Raw genomic sequence first — 18,584 nt, forward strand, 5'->3', positions numbered from 1 at the left:
GTTATGATACAACTACGCTTTGGGTATTTCTTACCCTTCAGCTGTACTTTATCTCTTTCACAATAACTAGGGCAGCTTGCACTGTCGTAGCAACACAAATAGGTTTAAGTACATTCCTTGGCTATTTATATTCAAAGTTAAGTTCTGTGTAATGATGTCACACAAACATGTAGGCTCAAGAAGACTTGATACAAAGAGATAAATACCCTATAACCCAAGCTCTTTCGATTAGTGGACCATTCTCTTTCAAGTGGCAATCTGGGAATCATTTTGTCCCTGAAGAAAAAAAGGTCCATTTTTTGAAAGTGCTTATGTTATAGAGGTTTTATTATCTCATAATTTTCCGGTTCACGAATTAAACGTTTCTTGCTTGTGTTGCTGTCTTACATGCTAATCATGATCTGTGATCACTTTTCTCGAAGTGATGTCGAGAAAACCCACTTGTAGAGAAATATATATGACGATGACCGAAGAAGGTCAAAATGTTGCTCTTCGCTCTTCTACGTAAAAAATTTTCTCAACCCAAACGAGCCGTTTTTACATATATATTAATCACGATCTGGCTTCGTTTCTTACTCTACATGAATCAAACAGTAATGTAACACATCATGTGTTTGTTGTTTATTTGTTTTAATTTCGTGCAAAACAACACGAGGGCTATCTGCACTAGTCGTCCCTAATTTAGCAGTATAAGATTAGAGGTAGGGTAGCTAGTCCTCACCACCTATCGCCAACTGTTGGGCTACTCTTTTACAAACGAATAGTGAGATTGATCAAAACATTATAACGCCTTCATGGCTGAAAGGACGAGCATGTTTGATAGGACGGTGATTCGAACCCTCGACCCTCAGATTGCGAATCAATCGTCCTAACCACCTGACCATGCGGGGCCCATGTCATGTGATCAGCTTATAAGTGCAAATGAACACTTGTAGAGAGTGACTAATAAACTTACAGTCAACGTACAACATTTTACCAAGTAGTTTATTTCTGCGCAATGCTACACAATGGGCTGTCTGTGCTCTTTCCACCTCGAATAATCGAACCTTAGACATTAACGTTTCACAGTATAAAACTACTTAATAACTTGAAACGAGTTACATCATCCATCTTTAAATTTACGCTGAATATGAGCTTTCGAAAATCCCAATACATGAGTGAAAGATTCAAATAAATACATTTTATTTTGTTGGGGGCCTGGCATGGCCAAGCGCGTAAGGCGTGCGACTCGTAATCCGAGGGTCGCGGGTTCGCGCCCGCGTCGCGCTAAACATGCTCGCCCTCCCAGCCGTGGGGGCGTATAATGTGACGGTCAATCCCACTATTCGTTGGTAAAAAGAGTAGCCCAAGAGTTGGCGGTGGGTGGTGATGACTAGCTGCCTTCCCTCTAGTCTTACACTGCTAAATTAGGGACGGCTAGCACAGATAGCCCTCGTGTAGCTTTGTGCGAAATTCCAAAACAAACAAACAAACAATTTTGTTGGGAGTCCTGGGAACTTTATCTTATCACTTTATTTTATATTGGCTAATGTTGTAAAAAATAACAAAGCGCTTTTCCCCAAGCCTACCGAAAACGATATCAGTTATGTGAACTCGCTTAATAAGTGAACATGACCATCATATTCAATAAGTGCCAAAAATACCCTATATTAAATCCAGGTTTATTGATGAGGTTGAAATCTAGATAAATACGGAGGTAAAGTTAAGTATCCTAAGACTTGTCGCAGCTGTGCGTACAGTATCATTTTATTAATATGAATTTTAGTTAATAAAGTATGCTATTTTATTTACGCTTTAAATGGATCAGTTTTCATTAATTTCGATGTTATTCTGTTTCGTGTCTTATGAAATAGCATTACACACTTTCTAAAATCATTACACAGTCGTTATTTTTTACATATTCTGTTTATTGTACTTGAAAATAAATGTTCGTTATTTATTACTCACTTTTCTTTACAGATAACACAACAATTATGACTCTTTTGAAAAATCATGCCTCAGCTTTGGCTATTCTATTATACCTTACGTTTCTAGCAACAAATGAAGCGACACTCACTGATACGGTTTCTGATGGTGTCGAGAATGAACCCCTCGAGGTAGGTGGCTAGATGATACAAGAACAAAAATGTTTCATAGCTATTGTTGTCTTTCTGTGTAAGAATATCAATACTATTATGATGTATTATTAATCGGAAAATGAAATAGATGTGGTAGAAAATTCACCAATTATTCGAGTCATTATCTCATACCTCTGTAACAATCATCGTAAATTAGGCCCGAACCCAAAACACCATGTGAATGTTTTATAATATAAAATAAAGCGCTAATTTACTGGCAGTAGCCAAATGCAGATGTTTGTATAGTTCGAATTATCACATTCTTCCCCTGACACAAACAAGACCCATCCTCGTACTAATATCATCTCATTAATTGTAAGACGACGGACAGTTTGGCACCCGTTTTTTTTTAGTGGTAATATATTAATACTTATTTACTTATTTATTTTTGTGCATTGGATTTGAACTTGAAACTTCTCATGCACTGTTCTAAAGAAGAAAACCAATAGCCAATCCTATTAAGGTATTTTAAACAATAAAGCACCAGTCAACGCTACTAAAGTACTTTTAACAATTCTAATTACTGTTTGTCTTAAAGCAATGTAAAAATAAAATAATATCTGTTTGTTTGCTTTTGGTATTTCGAGCAAAGCCTATCTTGAGTTCTCTACGCTAGACGTTCGTAATTAAGAAACGATAGACTAAAAAGAAGACAGCTAGCTAAAACCGTCCGCCTCCAACTCTTGCGTTACTATTTTACCATAGGATACGGCATGGCCAGGTGGCTAAGGCAATCAACTCCTAATCTGAGGGTCGCGGGTTCGAATCCCATTCACACCAAACATGCTCGCCCTTTCAGCTATGGGGGCGTTATAATGTTATGGTGAATCCCACTATTCGTTAGTAAAAGAGTATCCCAAAATTTGGCGGTGGGTGGTTTGACTAGCTGCCTTTCCTCTAGTCTTACACTGTTAAATTAGGGACTGCTAGCGCAAATAGCCCTCGTGTAGCTTTGCGCGAAATTAAAAACAAACAAACACACAAGCTGTTTTACCAACAAAAAATTATATTAATTCGCGACCTATAGCGTACAAGTCAAGTACTCTACCTACAAGGTCAGGCCAGGACTTTTTAAATATCTGAGCTGATTTCTATACGGACAATTTCTCGAAGCATTCTCTATGCGACCATGAAATTTTCCTGGAAGTTTATTGTCTAACTTATTTGTAATCATCGTATATGGCACCATTGTATTCAAGCAAGTTCGTTGGTTTTACTTAAAGTAACTAAAATGAGCAATTGCTCTCAAACTACGTAAACCCAAAGTTGAAAGTGGGATCGTGACCTGTTTGTCAAGTTACATTAATAATATGAACGTTTCAGAAGAATAATAAATACTGCATTTGATTACACTATTTGCTGCTAGGATGTCTTATATATTTTGCATAGAAAATAAGTGATTTAAAAACATGGATTCATTAGCTTAATGATCATTCATTTCTACTTAGATAATGCAAAAAAAGGGATATGGTAGTATTAAACAAACTTAATTTCGTTTTCTTTTTATACGAAATGCAGACTTAACAACTCGTATTTTGGTTTTAGACTGATTTGGAACGAAACAACCTTATAAATAAAATGTTTATAATTAGTTACCCTCAGTTATGTAAGATTGTTTGTTTTGAATTTCACACAAAGCTACTCTAGGGCTATCTGTGCTAGCCATCCCTAATTGAGCAGTGTAAGACTAGAGGGAAGGCATCTCGTCATTACCACCCACCGCCAACTCTTGGACTACTCTTTTACCAACGAATAGTATATTGACCGTCACATTATAATGCCCCCACGGCTGAAAGGTCGAGCATGTTTGGCGCGATGGGGATGCGAACCTGCAACCCTCGGATTAGGAGTCGCACGCCTTAACACGCTTGGCCATGCCGGACCCAGTTATGTAAGAGTAGGACTTAAAAGATTCGTGAGAGAATACTAAACCTCTATTTTATTGTGTCTTTTAAAAATAAATTATAATATCATATTATTTGTCAGTTTATCACCCAGGTTTATCACGAACATGATGACGAATAATTAATTTCTACTTACTTATGTTAGATACATTATTAAAGAAAATTATATTTCACTTGGTAAACTGTATAATATATTTTACTGTAAATAAATGCTTTTTCTTATTCCAGGAAATTCTTTCAAAATATTTAAACTTTTAATGCATATTAAATGTTTCAAATGTTGACATGTTAAGTCTTTATTCTCACAACTTTCAAAGTATAATAATTTATTTTCAGAATCGAGAAGACCAGAAAGAAACAGATGAATACAAACGATCCATGTTGTTCCTTCCAATGAGAGGTCGCAAAGAAGAGGAAGAGAAGCAAGCAAGTTCATTTTTTGGCCTTCGTGGTAAAAAAGATTACACTAATGAAGATAAAAGAGCTATGTCTTTTTTCGGACTTCGTGGTAAAAAATATTACACTAATGAAGATAAAAGAGCTATGTCTTTTTTCGGACTTCGTGGTAAAAAAGATTACATCAACGAAGATAAAAGAGCTATGCCTTTTTTCGGACTTCGAGGTAAAAAAGATTTCGCTAATGAAGACAAAAGAGCTATGTCATTTTTTGGACTTCGCGGGAAAAAAAATTACAATGGTAAAGGAGCAAGCTTTTTCTTTGGCCTCAGAGGTAAAAAGGAAGGGATAGATGATAAACGAATAAATTCCTTCTTCAGATTGAAAGGAAAGGAAACTAATTCGGAAGATAAAAGAGGCATGTCATTTTTTGGACTTCGAGGTAAAAAGGATGGTGACTTAAGTCAAGCTAACCATTTTATGGATTTCCCTTCAAATGATTATAACGAGTACCATAATGATCAAGCAAACCAGGGAGATGTTGACAATTATATACGTTCCTTGGAAAAAGATTATTTCAGGAACCAGGACTTCAGCAGTGGTTCTCATCTGTATAAGTCACTGGAGAATCAAAAGAAACGAGTAGGTGCATTCTTTGGAATGAGGGGAAAGAGAAATGTAGAAAAAGATAGAAATATTGAAACCAAAGAGGTACGAATAGTTCCAGGTCGGTGTTGGTTGTTGGAAATAATGTGTAGTTAAAATCTAATAAACTGGTTGTTGAAATATATTGTAATGTTAAAATATAATAAACAATTCTTAATGTTTAAAAACTCTGAACATAATACAGCCAAAATATAAATATATAAATACAAAATTAAATATTCATTTCAATTTTAAACAAATGATTAATTTATTGATGACCAGATAAAATTTGATTGTTAGAAATAGACTTTGTTCACTACCTAAGATTATTAAGATTGATTTGTTCTAAGAAATGTTTCAGAAATGTCCATAATTGCTTCTATCAGAAAAACACTATTGAAATTGTTGAATATTAATTACAATTAACAATAAATAGTTTTAACTATAGGTAATATGCAATCCGCATTTACACAAATATCGTAAGTACAAACGCAACACATAAAGTTTCCAGGTTTGTATCCACTTGCTGATTTATAGAATAAAAAAGCGGTAATGTTGTAATTGCTTTAAATATCATATTGTTAAGTATACAATTTTCTATCTTACACCACAAAATAACATTATATACGTTGGACTTCTTTTAGAAAACTTTTTAGTGTTGTTTCAACTCTAATGAAGCGGGATATATAAAATATATTACTTTTTGTTTCTTCGTGATCTTCGATCCTATTAATGTAATGTCCGGTTGCAAATTTTAAGAAATATCCTTTATTTGTTTACATTCGGGCACCTTGAATGATACACGTATAAATAATTATATGCATATTTTTACAGGAATAAAGAGAGAGGAATTTTTTGCTTCCCGAGGATAAAACTGATAGAGGGAGTAACATCAACTGTCAGATTGATCACATACTGCTGCAAAATGTGAGTTACTAATCACATGTACAGGTTTTAAACGGTGTGGATAGACACACTATATAAATTAAGTACTCATGTTCTTAGGAAAAATTGTGTATGTTGTATGCTACCTTTAATGCATATACGTCACATTTCGTTCTTTGCATTGTATTGTAATACTTTTTGCTTTTTCCATTTAATGTTTACAGTGATACAATATGTAATCTTGTTAATAGGATGAGGTTTTTGTTTTAGTTCTTGAGTATATAGGTATAACTGTTCCACAGTTACTCTATCATAAAAGTAAACACAGTGTAAAGTTTCCGACTGTTTTCCTATGTGTTCATCTATTGTGTATTGGCGGAGCTAAGTATTCGCTCTTGGAGAATAAAGCTGTGAATAATGCTTAAGTCTTGTAATTACTACATAAACTAATTCGGTAAATCCGAATTAAAAGCTTTACAAACAACCTGTAACGTTGAATGGTAACACACAGTGTCCTAAAATGAATATTAACAAAAAAAGTTGACTAACTTTTCTTTTATATTTGAGATAGCAATAAAATTTGAAACATCTTCTGAAGGCTTGTATTGTTTATTTTGAGCTTAGCTTAGAATTACCTGAAGGCTATCTGCACTAAACAGATTAATTTAGCAGTATTATTTTGTTTGTTTGTTTTTTGAATTTCACACAAAGCTACAGGAGGGCTATTTGCGCTAGCCGTCCCTCATTTAGCAATGTAAGATTAAAGAAGGCAGATAGTCATCACTAACCAACGTCAACTCTTGGGTTACTCTTTTACCAACGAATACTGGGATTGACCGTGACATTATAACGCCGCCAAGGCTGAAAGGGGGAGCATGTTTAGTGTAACAGGGATTCGAACCCGAAACCCTCGGGAGTCGAGTGCCTTAACCACCTGGCCATGCCGTGCCGAAATTTAGCAGTATGAGACTAGACGAAATGCAGGTAGTCACCATCACCCACTGCTAACTCTCAAGCTTCTCTTTTACCTGCGACTTATAACGTCCTCACGGCTGAAAGGGCGAGCATGTTTCATGTAATGGAGATTTGAATTCGCAACCTTCAGATTGAGAGTCGAGTGCCCTAACCACTTGGCCGTGCCGGGTCCTAAAGGTTTGTAAGTTTTATTTAAGTTAATTATTATTTTTATTATTTAGCTTATTTATCATTATTATTTATGAATGTGTTTTGTTTCACAATTCAAAAGTGAAACTGTTTATAAGCAAAATTAAGATTCCCCCGATTTAACCTTTATTGATGTTTACCTTTGGAAATTTTTTAAAACAAAAGTTTGCCACAACATGCCAAGGGATTCTAAAGAACTAAAATTTTGTATACATATCCATCCCTAAAACTGTGTTGGAATATGTGTTCTCAGGATGTGAACATAGAATTTTGCTGGTTATAACTAATGATGGAAAGCACGTAAAAGTTTATTAGTTAAACACAACCTATAAGCTTGCAGAAGATATTTTATTAGAGATTTTGTTGTTATTTCAAATCGTTTGCTTGTTTATTGAAGTTCACACAAAGCTACATGAGGGTTATTTGCGCTAGCTGTCCCTCATTTCGCAATGTAAGATTAGACGGAAGGCAGATAGTCATCACTACCCACCGTCAACTCTTGAGCTACTCTTTTGCCAACATTATAACACCCCCATGGATGAAAGGGTAAACATGTTTGGTGCGACGAGGATTCGAACTCGCGAATCTCAGATTACGAGTCAAACGCCTTAACCCACCTGACCATGCCGGGCCCTATCTCAACTCGTAAAAATTTTATTCAATTTTCTTGTTGGTATGTGTATTTTGGAACACATTGTATTACCGTGGGTAAAAATAATAATAATTCGTAAAGTTTGCGAGAAATTACTCTGCTTGTATCTTCCAAACGTTTTTAAGAAGTTTATTGTCATGCTACACATAAACTTATCTAGTTGACTGTCCTGAAATAAAGATCTCTCAAGCAAAGAAAATATCTAATACATGAAGATATTATTTTCGAACAATATTCTTGAAACTGATTGCAGAACATTATGAAAAACTAGTGATTTATATTCAAGATTAAGAAAAACATCCTTAGTATCGGAAATTTTCAGTTAGTGTTTCTTCAAAATAAGTTGCCAAATTAGTCCGTAGTTTATTACATTTGAATGAGGTTTAAGACCGAGGTTATAAATATTTTCAAAACACAGTATTTATATTGTGTATTTCTATATTCGTTTGTTGTCTTCTAATTACGTTTATTTACACGGCCCGGCATGGCCAGGTGGGTTAAAGCGTGCGACTCGTAATCCGAGGATTGCTGGTTCAAATTCCCATCGCACCAAAGATGCTCGCCCATTCAGCCGCAGGGGCTTTATAACGTTTCGGTTAATCGCATTATTGGTTGGTGAAAGAGTAGCCCAAGAATTGGCGGTGGATGACGATAATTGACTACCTTTCCTTTAATGTTTGGTTTGTGTTTAGTTTTTTTTCCAGCAGATCAATGAAATAAACAATACTGGGGTGTTAAAAGTAGCATGTCGTCACCAGAAAATCCTGGTCGCACCAAACATGCTCGCCCTTTCAGTCGTGGAGGCGTTATAATGTTACGGCCAATCCCACTATTCTTTGGTAAAAGAGTAGCCTAAGGGTTGGTGGTGGGTGGTGATGACCAGCTGCATTCCATTTAGTTTTACACTGCTAAAGTGGGGACAGCTAGCGCAGATAGCCCTTGAGTAGCTTTGTGCGAAATTCAAACAAACAAGTTTATTTACTTGAAATATTCTTAACTTATAGCAGAGAGCTTTATTTATCCAAAGAACAAACTGTGATAGTTATCCGTATTCCAAAGGAGGTTAAATTTTCTATAAACATGAAAAGTTTGATAAAAATACATGAAACATAACTATAACTTCTTGTATTATGCAGATTATAAACTATTTTAAAATATTTATATTCACAATGACTGTGAAAACATTAATGCTTTGAACAAATTTACAAATATTGTTACAAAAATGTCTTTTGACAAATTACTTACAAATAAATGTATAGTTCCAGTTAAATTTTCCAACATAATTGTATGTGATATAATGTTGAAACTATGCCTACATAAATTACAGTTGCAAATAATCTTTGTTGGATTAGAAACTTAGGATTCAAATATTGATCAAAGAGTAGAAAACGATCAAGTCAGTATCATGTGTCTCCACAAGGACTCTGCATGGCTCTTTAAAACAAATAAAAAAAATTGACTGTTACTTTTCTAAGGTGTCCACTACTGAAAATGCAGAGTGTAGTCATTGAAATCTGGGACATTTTCAATAAACACAGAAAATTATTACATAATCCTCTATAAATTGAATCTACATTTTGATAAAGATCATATTCAGTAGTTTCAGTAGTTTCCATTGCTTCATCAAGTCATTTGTTGCTTATCATTAAAAATGCATTTTTAACAAGTACTGAAATATTAAATTTCTCTGTAGAATGCTAGTTACAACCCTTGTACTGAAAAAAGGAACAAAAACTTCAATTCATAATAGTCATATCATGTGGTAACATCCAAGTACAAATGTTTTGAATATCGTACTGGATTTTGTGATGTGAAACTACACTATGTAACAATTTTTTTTTTTTTTACTTTTTCTTGTTCTTGGGCAAAAAGTGTTATTTCTCAATTGTTTATGCCTAAAGTATATAGAAAAGACCTATCTTTCTCTTCAGACTTGCTTTTGTGGCCTAGATGATGAAATTTTCACATTTACCCATTTTCCAGAACAATTCATGTAGATTCAGTTCTGAGTAGCTGATAGACAATTTTCTTGAACTTACAAGAATTTTCAAGACCCTTTTAAAATTTTCTAGAACTTTCCATAGTAATATATATATATATATATACATGGGTTTACCACTCACCGCTTCAGTTCAGTTCTAACTGCCTAAATGAACACAGAGAACTGTCTGATTTTATCCGAGGTGGCATCAAAAAGCTGCAAGCATTCTCCAGATGCATTGTGCTATGTATGTGGCCAATTTATCAAAACAAGAGTGAAAAAGTACTCTGTGACAGCATATGCTAAAATGTGTGAAGCATACCCACTATTCTTTGGGAAAAGAGTAACCCAAGAGTGGGCAGTGGTTGGTGATGACTAGCTGCCTTCCCTCTAGTTTTACACTGCAAAATTAGGGACCTCTAGCACAGATAGCCCTCGTGTAGAATTTTTTAGGTGTATTCATAAGTCATGCTGTTCTTGGGCACACGTATTCTAGTTACGTTAAATTTGGTTATATTGTTCATGAATAATGATACAGAACAAGACAATTTAATCTCAAATTTTCTGACATTTTGCCAATAAATATTTACTAAAACATTTTGGACACATTTCTTTTTAATGTTTTACAAAATAAGAAAAATTAACAGTCATCATCTTGCTTGTGATGTTACAAATTACTAACATCAATGCTGACAACATAGGTCTGGTGGTTAAGGAACTCATCTCTAAGTTTGAGGGTTGTGAAATCAAGTTCCATCACCAAACATAATCTGACTCGCAAACCATTAGAAATATATAGTTTGTTCTGAATTTCGCACAAAGCTACATGAGGGCTATCTGCGCTAGACGTCCCTAATTTTGCAGTGTAAAACTAGAGGGAAGGCAGCTAGTCATCACCACCCACCGCCAACTCTTTGGTTACTCTTTTCCCAAAGAATAGTGGGTATTAACCGTCAAATTATAATGCCCCCACGGTTGAAAGGGCGAGCATGTTTGGTGTGACGGGGATCCAATCCCGCGACCATCAGATTACGAGTCAAACGTCTTAACCCACCTGGCCATGCCGGGGCACATTTGAAACGATGGCATGCACACAGTAAACAGCATGTTTCATATCTTCCCATGTGCTTTTAATGATTACCTGCTGATTTAAACTGATTAAAGAAATAAACAGGATGGAAGAAATAACAATACATTTATCTTTACAGCTCCAGTAAAGAATGTTGTGATAAAAAATCGTTACTGGTATTATTGTGACATATTGTAACATCACACAAACTTCCATCATACAGAGGATGTTTCAGGTGCCTTAAGTTACACACCAGTACATTTTCTGTTACTTCTTCAGTCCATTGTTTCACAAATAAATATAACTTTTTTATATGAAATGGCTCTCACGTCCATACTTAAGGTAGAAACAAAGGAAGGAAAATAAATTAAGGAATAATGTGACAGATTTCATAAAATATTTCTTCAAGAAGACATTTGAAGAAAATAAACATAAATCAGATGCTAAAAAATATGTTTATCTACTTATTTGTTAAGAGATATGAAAACACTGAATTATAGTTTCAATAACTTCATGTTGGTACAAAGTGAAATCTATACATGATGACAATTCCGTAAACATGTAAATGGAAACAAAAGTGTACTTCGAAGTGCAAAATTGTTGTGAATGGGAAGTACTTACTTTCACATGAGTTGATTTTTTTCAAAAGATTTTCTAATGAGACAAAAAAAATATAATAGTGTTTAAAGAAAACAAGAAAGATACAGAACTTTACAGATCATTTATTTAACAACAGTATGAAGTTTTCATTAACTCTACAAAATAGTTACCAAAATTGAACTTAATCACTACAATTTATTTTTCTTTGCATTTAAAAGTAGAAATGGTTGCAATTCAAACATTGAAAATATTCATCATGACCTGCTCTACTTGACTAGTATAGCTCTTAGTTTGTACAAATTAAAACAGCTTTCATCAAAATTGTGGCATTCAAAAGTTGTTTTTTTTCCAAACAGATTCAATATAAATATTAATGATGAACCAACTATAGCTTAAATGTGAGAAACTGTTGATTCATAGGCACTACATAAGTATCAAAAATTTAATTAATCACAATAATATATATGTCCTTGAATAATTCTTTCATCAAATTCAAAACTTATATTTACAGTATTTAATTTCTCTTCATAACAGGATTATCATAGGCAGCTCCTTCTTGAGACCTCTGTGAAAACAAAATTAAAAAAGCTAGTATTATGCGCAATAAAAGGTGCAAGTAATAAACTAGATGTTATACTAATACAGGTGCAAAATAAAAATAACAACAAACACAAAAAGTAAATAAGAAAAGCCAGTCTAATATGAAATCAAACTGATGAGAAGTCAATCACATATAAGGAAAAAGAAACTTTGTAATATCCAATGTTTTACAGATAATCAGTTCAGCAGTTGAAATTGGTAGAATTTGTCAAATTTCCTGATTGCACTTTATTCGTAACAACAATTTTTGGATTTGTAAGTATGCTTACAAACACGACTCCATATTTTCCCTTTTTCTTTCGACACAAAACAGTAAAATGCTATTCACCATAGAATAAAATATCATCATTTAAAACAGTCTTTGTTCTTCATTTATTTACATTTATTTATTTTATTAAGTTAATGAACTTAATAAAACAAAGTTTAAAAATGATGATCCACCATCACATCCATTTCTTTACAGACTGTACATTAGCAGTTAATACCAGCACCTTATGCACAGAGCTAATACAAACTGTGTTGGAGTAATTATATGGAAGCTCACTGAATGACAAACATTTGTGCCATGTGCTTGTTGAGTTTATTTATTATGATACATTGACAATCCTCAGGATACACCATATATGTGTAAGTCTGGTGTCCTCAGAATCACACTGAATTATGAACAAAAACTTTCAAACACTGTCACTTTATTTGACCCTTAGTTAAAATATTTAATTTGGTTTAGAAAGTGGTTAAGTTCTAAATGTGTAGAATGATAGGAAAACACTTCAAACATATGGTTGAAATGAATGCTGAATTTAGGCAATGAATTTCAACAATCTATCTTACATAACAATCACATGTACTTGCCACAAGGTCAATCTCCATTTTTATTTTCCACTTGTTCAGATAAAAAACTGGAAAAGGGATTGTGCTTTTTTCTTGCATAGAACATTTATTGATAACTTTAACCATTTACAGTTGTTACAATTTTTAAGGTAAAACTGTCAATGATACTACAAAATTGCATCGTCACTTACTGCACATAATTGGAATGGAGCTGATTGTGCACTATAATAATTGGCAATCGGTAATTTCCAACTATAACATGATTGGGAAAACAGTAGTAATATCAATGTATTCTAGAGACAGCCAGTATGTGTATTAAAACTTTAAGTAAAATAAAGTACAGAGTAACGTTGTGACCCTCTTAACCTAAAGATGACCTAAGAAGGTTGAAACATTGTTCTGTACTTTATTTTAATAAAAGTTTTAATACACATACTAGCTGTCTTGAGATATATTTTTACTTCAAGTGGGTTTCCTGTTATCATGGAGAATATCAGCATGAAGAAAAATTACCAAGACAAGAAGAATAAAGTTAATCACCTATAACAAGCTATTTATTTAAAAATGAAATTTTTACTTTTTAACAAATTTTCTTCAATAACAATAGTGGAGAAATGAAAAACCAAAAAGAAACCCAAAAGCTATACAATAATATACTGATATTTTGTATACAAATGCCTTGAATTACTATATAACATCAAGGAGACTGTTGTTTCACTGACAGAGAAGTAGGACAGAATTATTCAAAATATTGTATCTCTACTGATTAGAAGTTTTCTGTATAGCAATAGAGGTTGTATCTATGCCAGAGTCCAATACTCATTGTGGTGTATTTCATTTTGTCAAATGTGACCCATTCAGATAAGTTGAGTCACATTGTCTGATCTCACTTAGATTGGAAACAGTTTTGTTTCATGAGTTGTAACTAGTAACATAACTACTCATTCAGAGAAACAGAAGGAATTTGACAGTCTGATCACACTTAAATTGGAAATAGTTTGGTTGTAACTAATAATATAAGTACTCATTCAAACTGATTCTGAGGAACTGAAGGAGTGGGGCAGGTCTGATCACACTTACAATAGGAGTAGCTACATTTAATTGGTTGTAATTAGTAATGCAATATCCATGAAACTGATACTTTAAATTTAATGAATGAAGTTTTTCTAAAACAAAAACACTCTAAATCTTAAATGTAAAGTTGAATAATGGTTAAAAATATGTAAATATAATTTATAATATTACACAATATAAAATTACAACTATGGTACTGAAACTATATACTTACCAACAAAGAAAAATTAAATCATAGGATCCAAAAATTTAAAATAATGCAATTCATCTTCAAAAGATAAAAAGAGTAAAAACTTAATTTTAAAATAATCTTAAAGTTTTCAGATGCCAGGAGAAGAACTTAAGGTTTTGTTGCTAAAGAAACAAAGAAAATCTACATCCTAGAAGTTTTGTTTTTAACTTTCAAATACATTTATGTACCACAAATAATTCAAAATATTTCAGTAACTCTACGTTATGTTTAGTACACTAGAGATACAGTACTCAGGATAAGCTAACTTCTCTTTAGTTTAAAGGTACGTGATTTTTATATACTTTGTTGATATTCAGCATTTATTTCAAAAGGAAATCTATAGATTAACAGATTGAATTTTTTAACAAGAATAGATCAATTCATGATTTAAGGTATAGACAGTTTGGCAAGCTCTTACATCTCGTTTTCGAGAAGACATTTCTTCTAAACAATGTTCATCATTATGGACCTTCTTTTGATTTTTTAGCCTGTAAGAGAAAAAAATTTGGATTAAGGAACAGATTTAAGAAATACATAATCAAAATCTTATACACACAAGTCTAACCAATTGTAAATGTCACCCTTTCATGTGAACCCATATCTTAAACTATTAATATTGTACACCTTGTCAAGTGAACCCATAACTTAAATTACTAGTGCTGTACACAAGTTATATAAGCTATTGATAGAATCTTATAAAGTGAAGTAGACCAGCAAATAAATTAGTGTCATAGATACAAAACAATATAGCTATGTATTTACATTCTCAGCATAAAGTAGATAAAAAAACTAAAACAATACACTGTAGCTGCAAAAACTGTGTTCAGCATTCCCAAACCAACAACGTGAAAAAAAGTAAATGGTGACACAAATCAACATAGCTTTAGAAATCATAGTCCCATAATAACATAAATAAAAAAAAACAGGATAATAATGTGTATAATACACATACTTGCATATTGAAACTCCAGCAATAATAATAATAAGCAAGAGAATAGATCCAAGAATTGCACCTACAATAATGGTTTTCATTTTGGCATCTGAAATAATAATAAATAAGAATGATCAGAAACAAAATAATATTTAGTTTGTATGGCAGAAGAAACATTATATTGAAATAATTTGAAGGAAAATGAAATACTTGATCAAAGTTATTGATCAAAATAAACTAAGATTTAGTGAAAATCATATAGACAACATCCCCACCACTAATTTCCATCTGTTCTGTAAAGTTTATTCCACTTTCGTATTTTCAGATATTTTTTTTGTTAATTGCATTAGTTATTCTCGTTACAATATAAACAGTTTTATAATGGCCAAATTACTTTAGTTTTAAGAATAGTGATAAGATATATAATACATAAAAACTGTTATTTTCATTTCCAAAAATAAGAAGCAGTAATAGTAAATGCCCAGATGATATGAAATTTATTAGCTCAAGATACAGCATACAATTTTCCTTTTACTTAGTTAACTGAAGTTTAAATTACAGCTCCAAATACAGTGATACAGAAAATAACATTTAAAAAATCCTTACTTTTAAGAATCTCATCTTGTGTGTCACACAAACGCCCACTGTAACCTTCCTTACATCTGGAAAGAAAAAGATATAGTTATTTCTTCATGAAAACTATATGATTAAGTGAAGGAATTTTAGGAAAAAGCAAGTTTTGTAAGCATGATATTTATTGAAAAAAAGTTATTTTGAATTTTTCCCCCTGTGGCATGCAATATATCCATGGACTTTACCACTAGAAACTGGATTTTGATACCAGTGATGGGCAGAGCACAGACAGTCCTTTGTGTAGCTTTGTGTTTAATAAAATAAAACAACAAAAACTTTTGAAGTCACATTTCAAATGTTATTACAGTTTAACATACAACTATTACTTCTATCACTGTATTACATTTAAAAGATTTAAAGATATTCAGTGCAAATTATCAACTGAAAGAAGCTGTATTACAATACATTGTTATTAATCTATTAAATCCAAGATCTATTTAATTCATAAACTTAAAGACAAGAACAAGGTCTGTGGGTGAAGTGACATTTATCACTAACGAAAGCAATTATATAACAAATTAATTTTTATTTATTATATTAAGGCTTTAAGACGGTTTGTGGAAAAGATTTAAGAAATATTTATAGCTTATTTACAATTATATAGGAATTGCAGGGACAATGATGATTTTCTTACAGTATATTTTTTTTCAAACAAAAAGCAGTAAATTGACAAACTCACACACAATTTATTTTATTTGTCAACTCTTTTCCTCTGAATACTAGTTTTCAGCATTGATTATCATTGTATAATTCATACACGTTCATACTGTGTAATGAAATGTAAATATTTATGCTTGAAGTATGGTGATGATCAAGCTGGAAAAACTGGAGTGAAATAGAAACTACATAACCAATAGTTAGAAATCATTGATTAAAAATATACTTAAACAGAAATATTCAACAGTCTTTACTGTGTATAATCCAGCTTCTCAATAAGAGAGATGGAAAATTCAAAAATTTTAATAAAAGTAAAAAATATAGGAACTATAGGGATGTTTGAAAGTCTGTACATTTCACAGTTTAGTAGAATAGCTTTTTTTTTTGCTATCAGTTGTAATTCAGTAAGAGATTCTAATAGACAATGTATTAGATATATTTTGATTTAAAATACATTAAGTTACCAAAATAATTTATACAGTTAGGAAATATATACAAAATTGTTAATTCAAACATGTTTAACCTCTTTCTGATATGGTGTTGGCCAACCTTCAGCAAAAGTGCCAGCTCAGATCTTGTCACCAGTACTTTCTACTAAGTTTTGCTAGATATAAAGCATAATATTGCATCATTCCTTATTTATGGAACATGTCAATTTAGTAGTGGATCATGATCTGTTGCCTATGGCCCAAATGCAGCAATCAAGACATTTCAGAATGGTTTGATTGGATTTAAGTTAAGGGTCTGGGCTGGCCCCTATAGATTTTCAATTTTACTATCTTTGAACTGGTTTCTACCAGGCACAGCTGAGTGACAAGATGTGTTTTCCTGTTGGTAGAAATAATGATCTGTGATATTGCATCAAAGCTAGTAGTGCAGCATTGTCCAGAAATCTGAATATAAGGTAAGCCATTCACCTTCCCTTCTGTACAGTAAAAAAAATCCAGTCCATACAATGAAAAGTAGCTTTAATCATTATGCTTCCTCTACCATTTTTCAACATGTGAATAACACATCAGTGATGATGAGAAAACGCACCTGTAGAGAAAATTATATATTTAAAAACAGCTGGTATGGGTAAAGAAAGCACTAATAGAGGAACAAACAAGGTTGAAATGTTTTCGATTTTCTATTAGTGCTTTCTCTACCCATACCAGCCATTTTTAAATATATAATGTGAATAGCACAGTATCTTGCTGGTTAATGCCAAACCTGGATTTGTCCACCAGGTGTAAGCAATTACATCACTCCACGTGATGGTTTTCTGATATTAAATAAACCAATATAAACTTTCCATGAACTTCGTTATTTTATATACTTTTGTTACAACAAAAGTTCTATATATCTGCTGCATTCTCTTATGAAGTACATGTGGGAAAGGTCTGTCCAGGAGTTAATTTCAAGTTTGGGCTTACTGTTTCAATATTTAATGGTAATATCACATACTCCTAAATCAGGTTGATTTATTCAAACAATCATATGTATATCTAAATAAATTTTGAAATTATGCATATATTTTACAGGAGGTATAAAATACATATATATATATATATATATGTGTGTAGTTAAACATTTTATAGACTTAAATACAATGTATTAGATGCACAATTCTCTTCTAGCTTGTATAAAATCAAATTTTACAAGCAACATATAAGACATCAATAAAATAATAAGAATATGAAACAAAATAAAAACAAATAATCATCTTAGTAAGTATTAACAGAATATTAAATGGTAAAGACATATTTGAGCAACATATTAAGATTATCAATTTGAATTTGTTACTTATAGGTAGGATAATGCAAAAGTGAGAAAGGAAAATTATATTTTTAACATTTGCGTTTGGAAATTAATTAATCTAAGACTTTATCTTTCAAATTTGTTTTGACTGTGAAAACATTTAATTTTTATGAGAGTACCATACTTTATAATGCAGGAAAGGGGAATCTAAATTTAATTTAAAATGTAGCACAAACCCAATATAGAGTCTACATGTATAAGCTAAAAACTTAAAGAAAATAAAAAATTAACAAATTACAGCAGGTTCAAATTCTAATTAATAACGTCTGAACAAAATTCCCAATGTCTGCTCTCTACCAACTTTAATTTTAGATAAAATGCTGAATAACTAATTCTGTACATTTTATAGGTAAGTGTGTAATAGTGTAGCTTATATGAATTGTAGAAAATACTGAAAGACCTTACACTGGATG

At 32.3% G+C, this 18,584-nt stretch overlaps 2 protein-coding genes across 3 annotated transcripts in view; one reads left to right on the plus strand and one right to left on the minus strand.

The window, feature by feature from the left end:
- LOC143239894 (uncharacterized) overlaps positions 1–6,367 on the plus strand; it is a 30,742-nt gene extending 24,375 nt beyond the window's left edge. The window contains exons 2-4 of one of the 2 annotated variants that reach the window (XM_076481515.1): positions 1,960–2,096; positions 4,358–5,144; positions 5,897–6,367. In XM_076481515.1, coding sequence (XP_076337630.1) covers positions 1,974–2,096; positions 4,358–5,144; positions 5,897–5,934 — 948 coding nt within the window. In that variant the 5' untranslated portion in view covers positions 1,960–1,973 and the 3' untranslated portion in view covers positions 5,935–6,367. The remainder of the gene's footprint in view (positions 1–1,959; positions 2,097–4,357; positions 5,145–5,896) is intronic. The other variant, XM_076481516.1, reaches the window with a different exon arrangement.
- Positions 6,368–11,517: 5,150 nt separating this feature from the next.
- Positions 11,518–18,584, minus strand: part of LOC143236486 (uncharacterized) — an 82,593-nt gene continuing 75,526 nt past the window's right edge. The window contains exons 17-20 of the mRNA XM_076474772.1: positions 15,688–15,743; positions 15,103–15,190; positions 14,569–14,638; positions 11,518–11,978 (exon numbers count right to left, since the gene is read on the minus strand). Of these exons, the coding sequence (XP_076330887.1) occupies positions 11,928–11,978; positions 14,569–14,638; positions 15,103–15,190; positions 15,688–15,743 (265 nt within the window). The 3' untranslated portion in view covers positions 11,518–11,927. The remainder of the gene's footprint in view (positions 11,979–14,568; positions 14,639–15,102; positions 15,191–15,687; positions 15,744–18,584) is intronic.

Source organism: Tachypleus tridentatus, chromosome 13 (genome assembly GCF_004210375.1).
Source record: "Tachypleus tridentatus isolate NWPU-2018 chromosome 13, ASM421037v1, whole genome shotgun sequence".
Classification (NCBI taxonomy): Eukaryota; Metazoa; Arthropoda; class Merostomata; order Xiphosura; family Limulidae; genus Tachypleus; species Tachypleus tridentatus.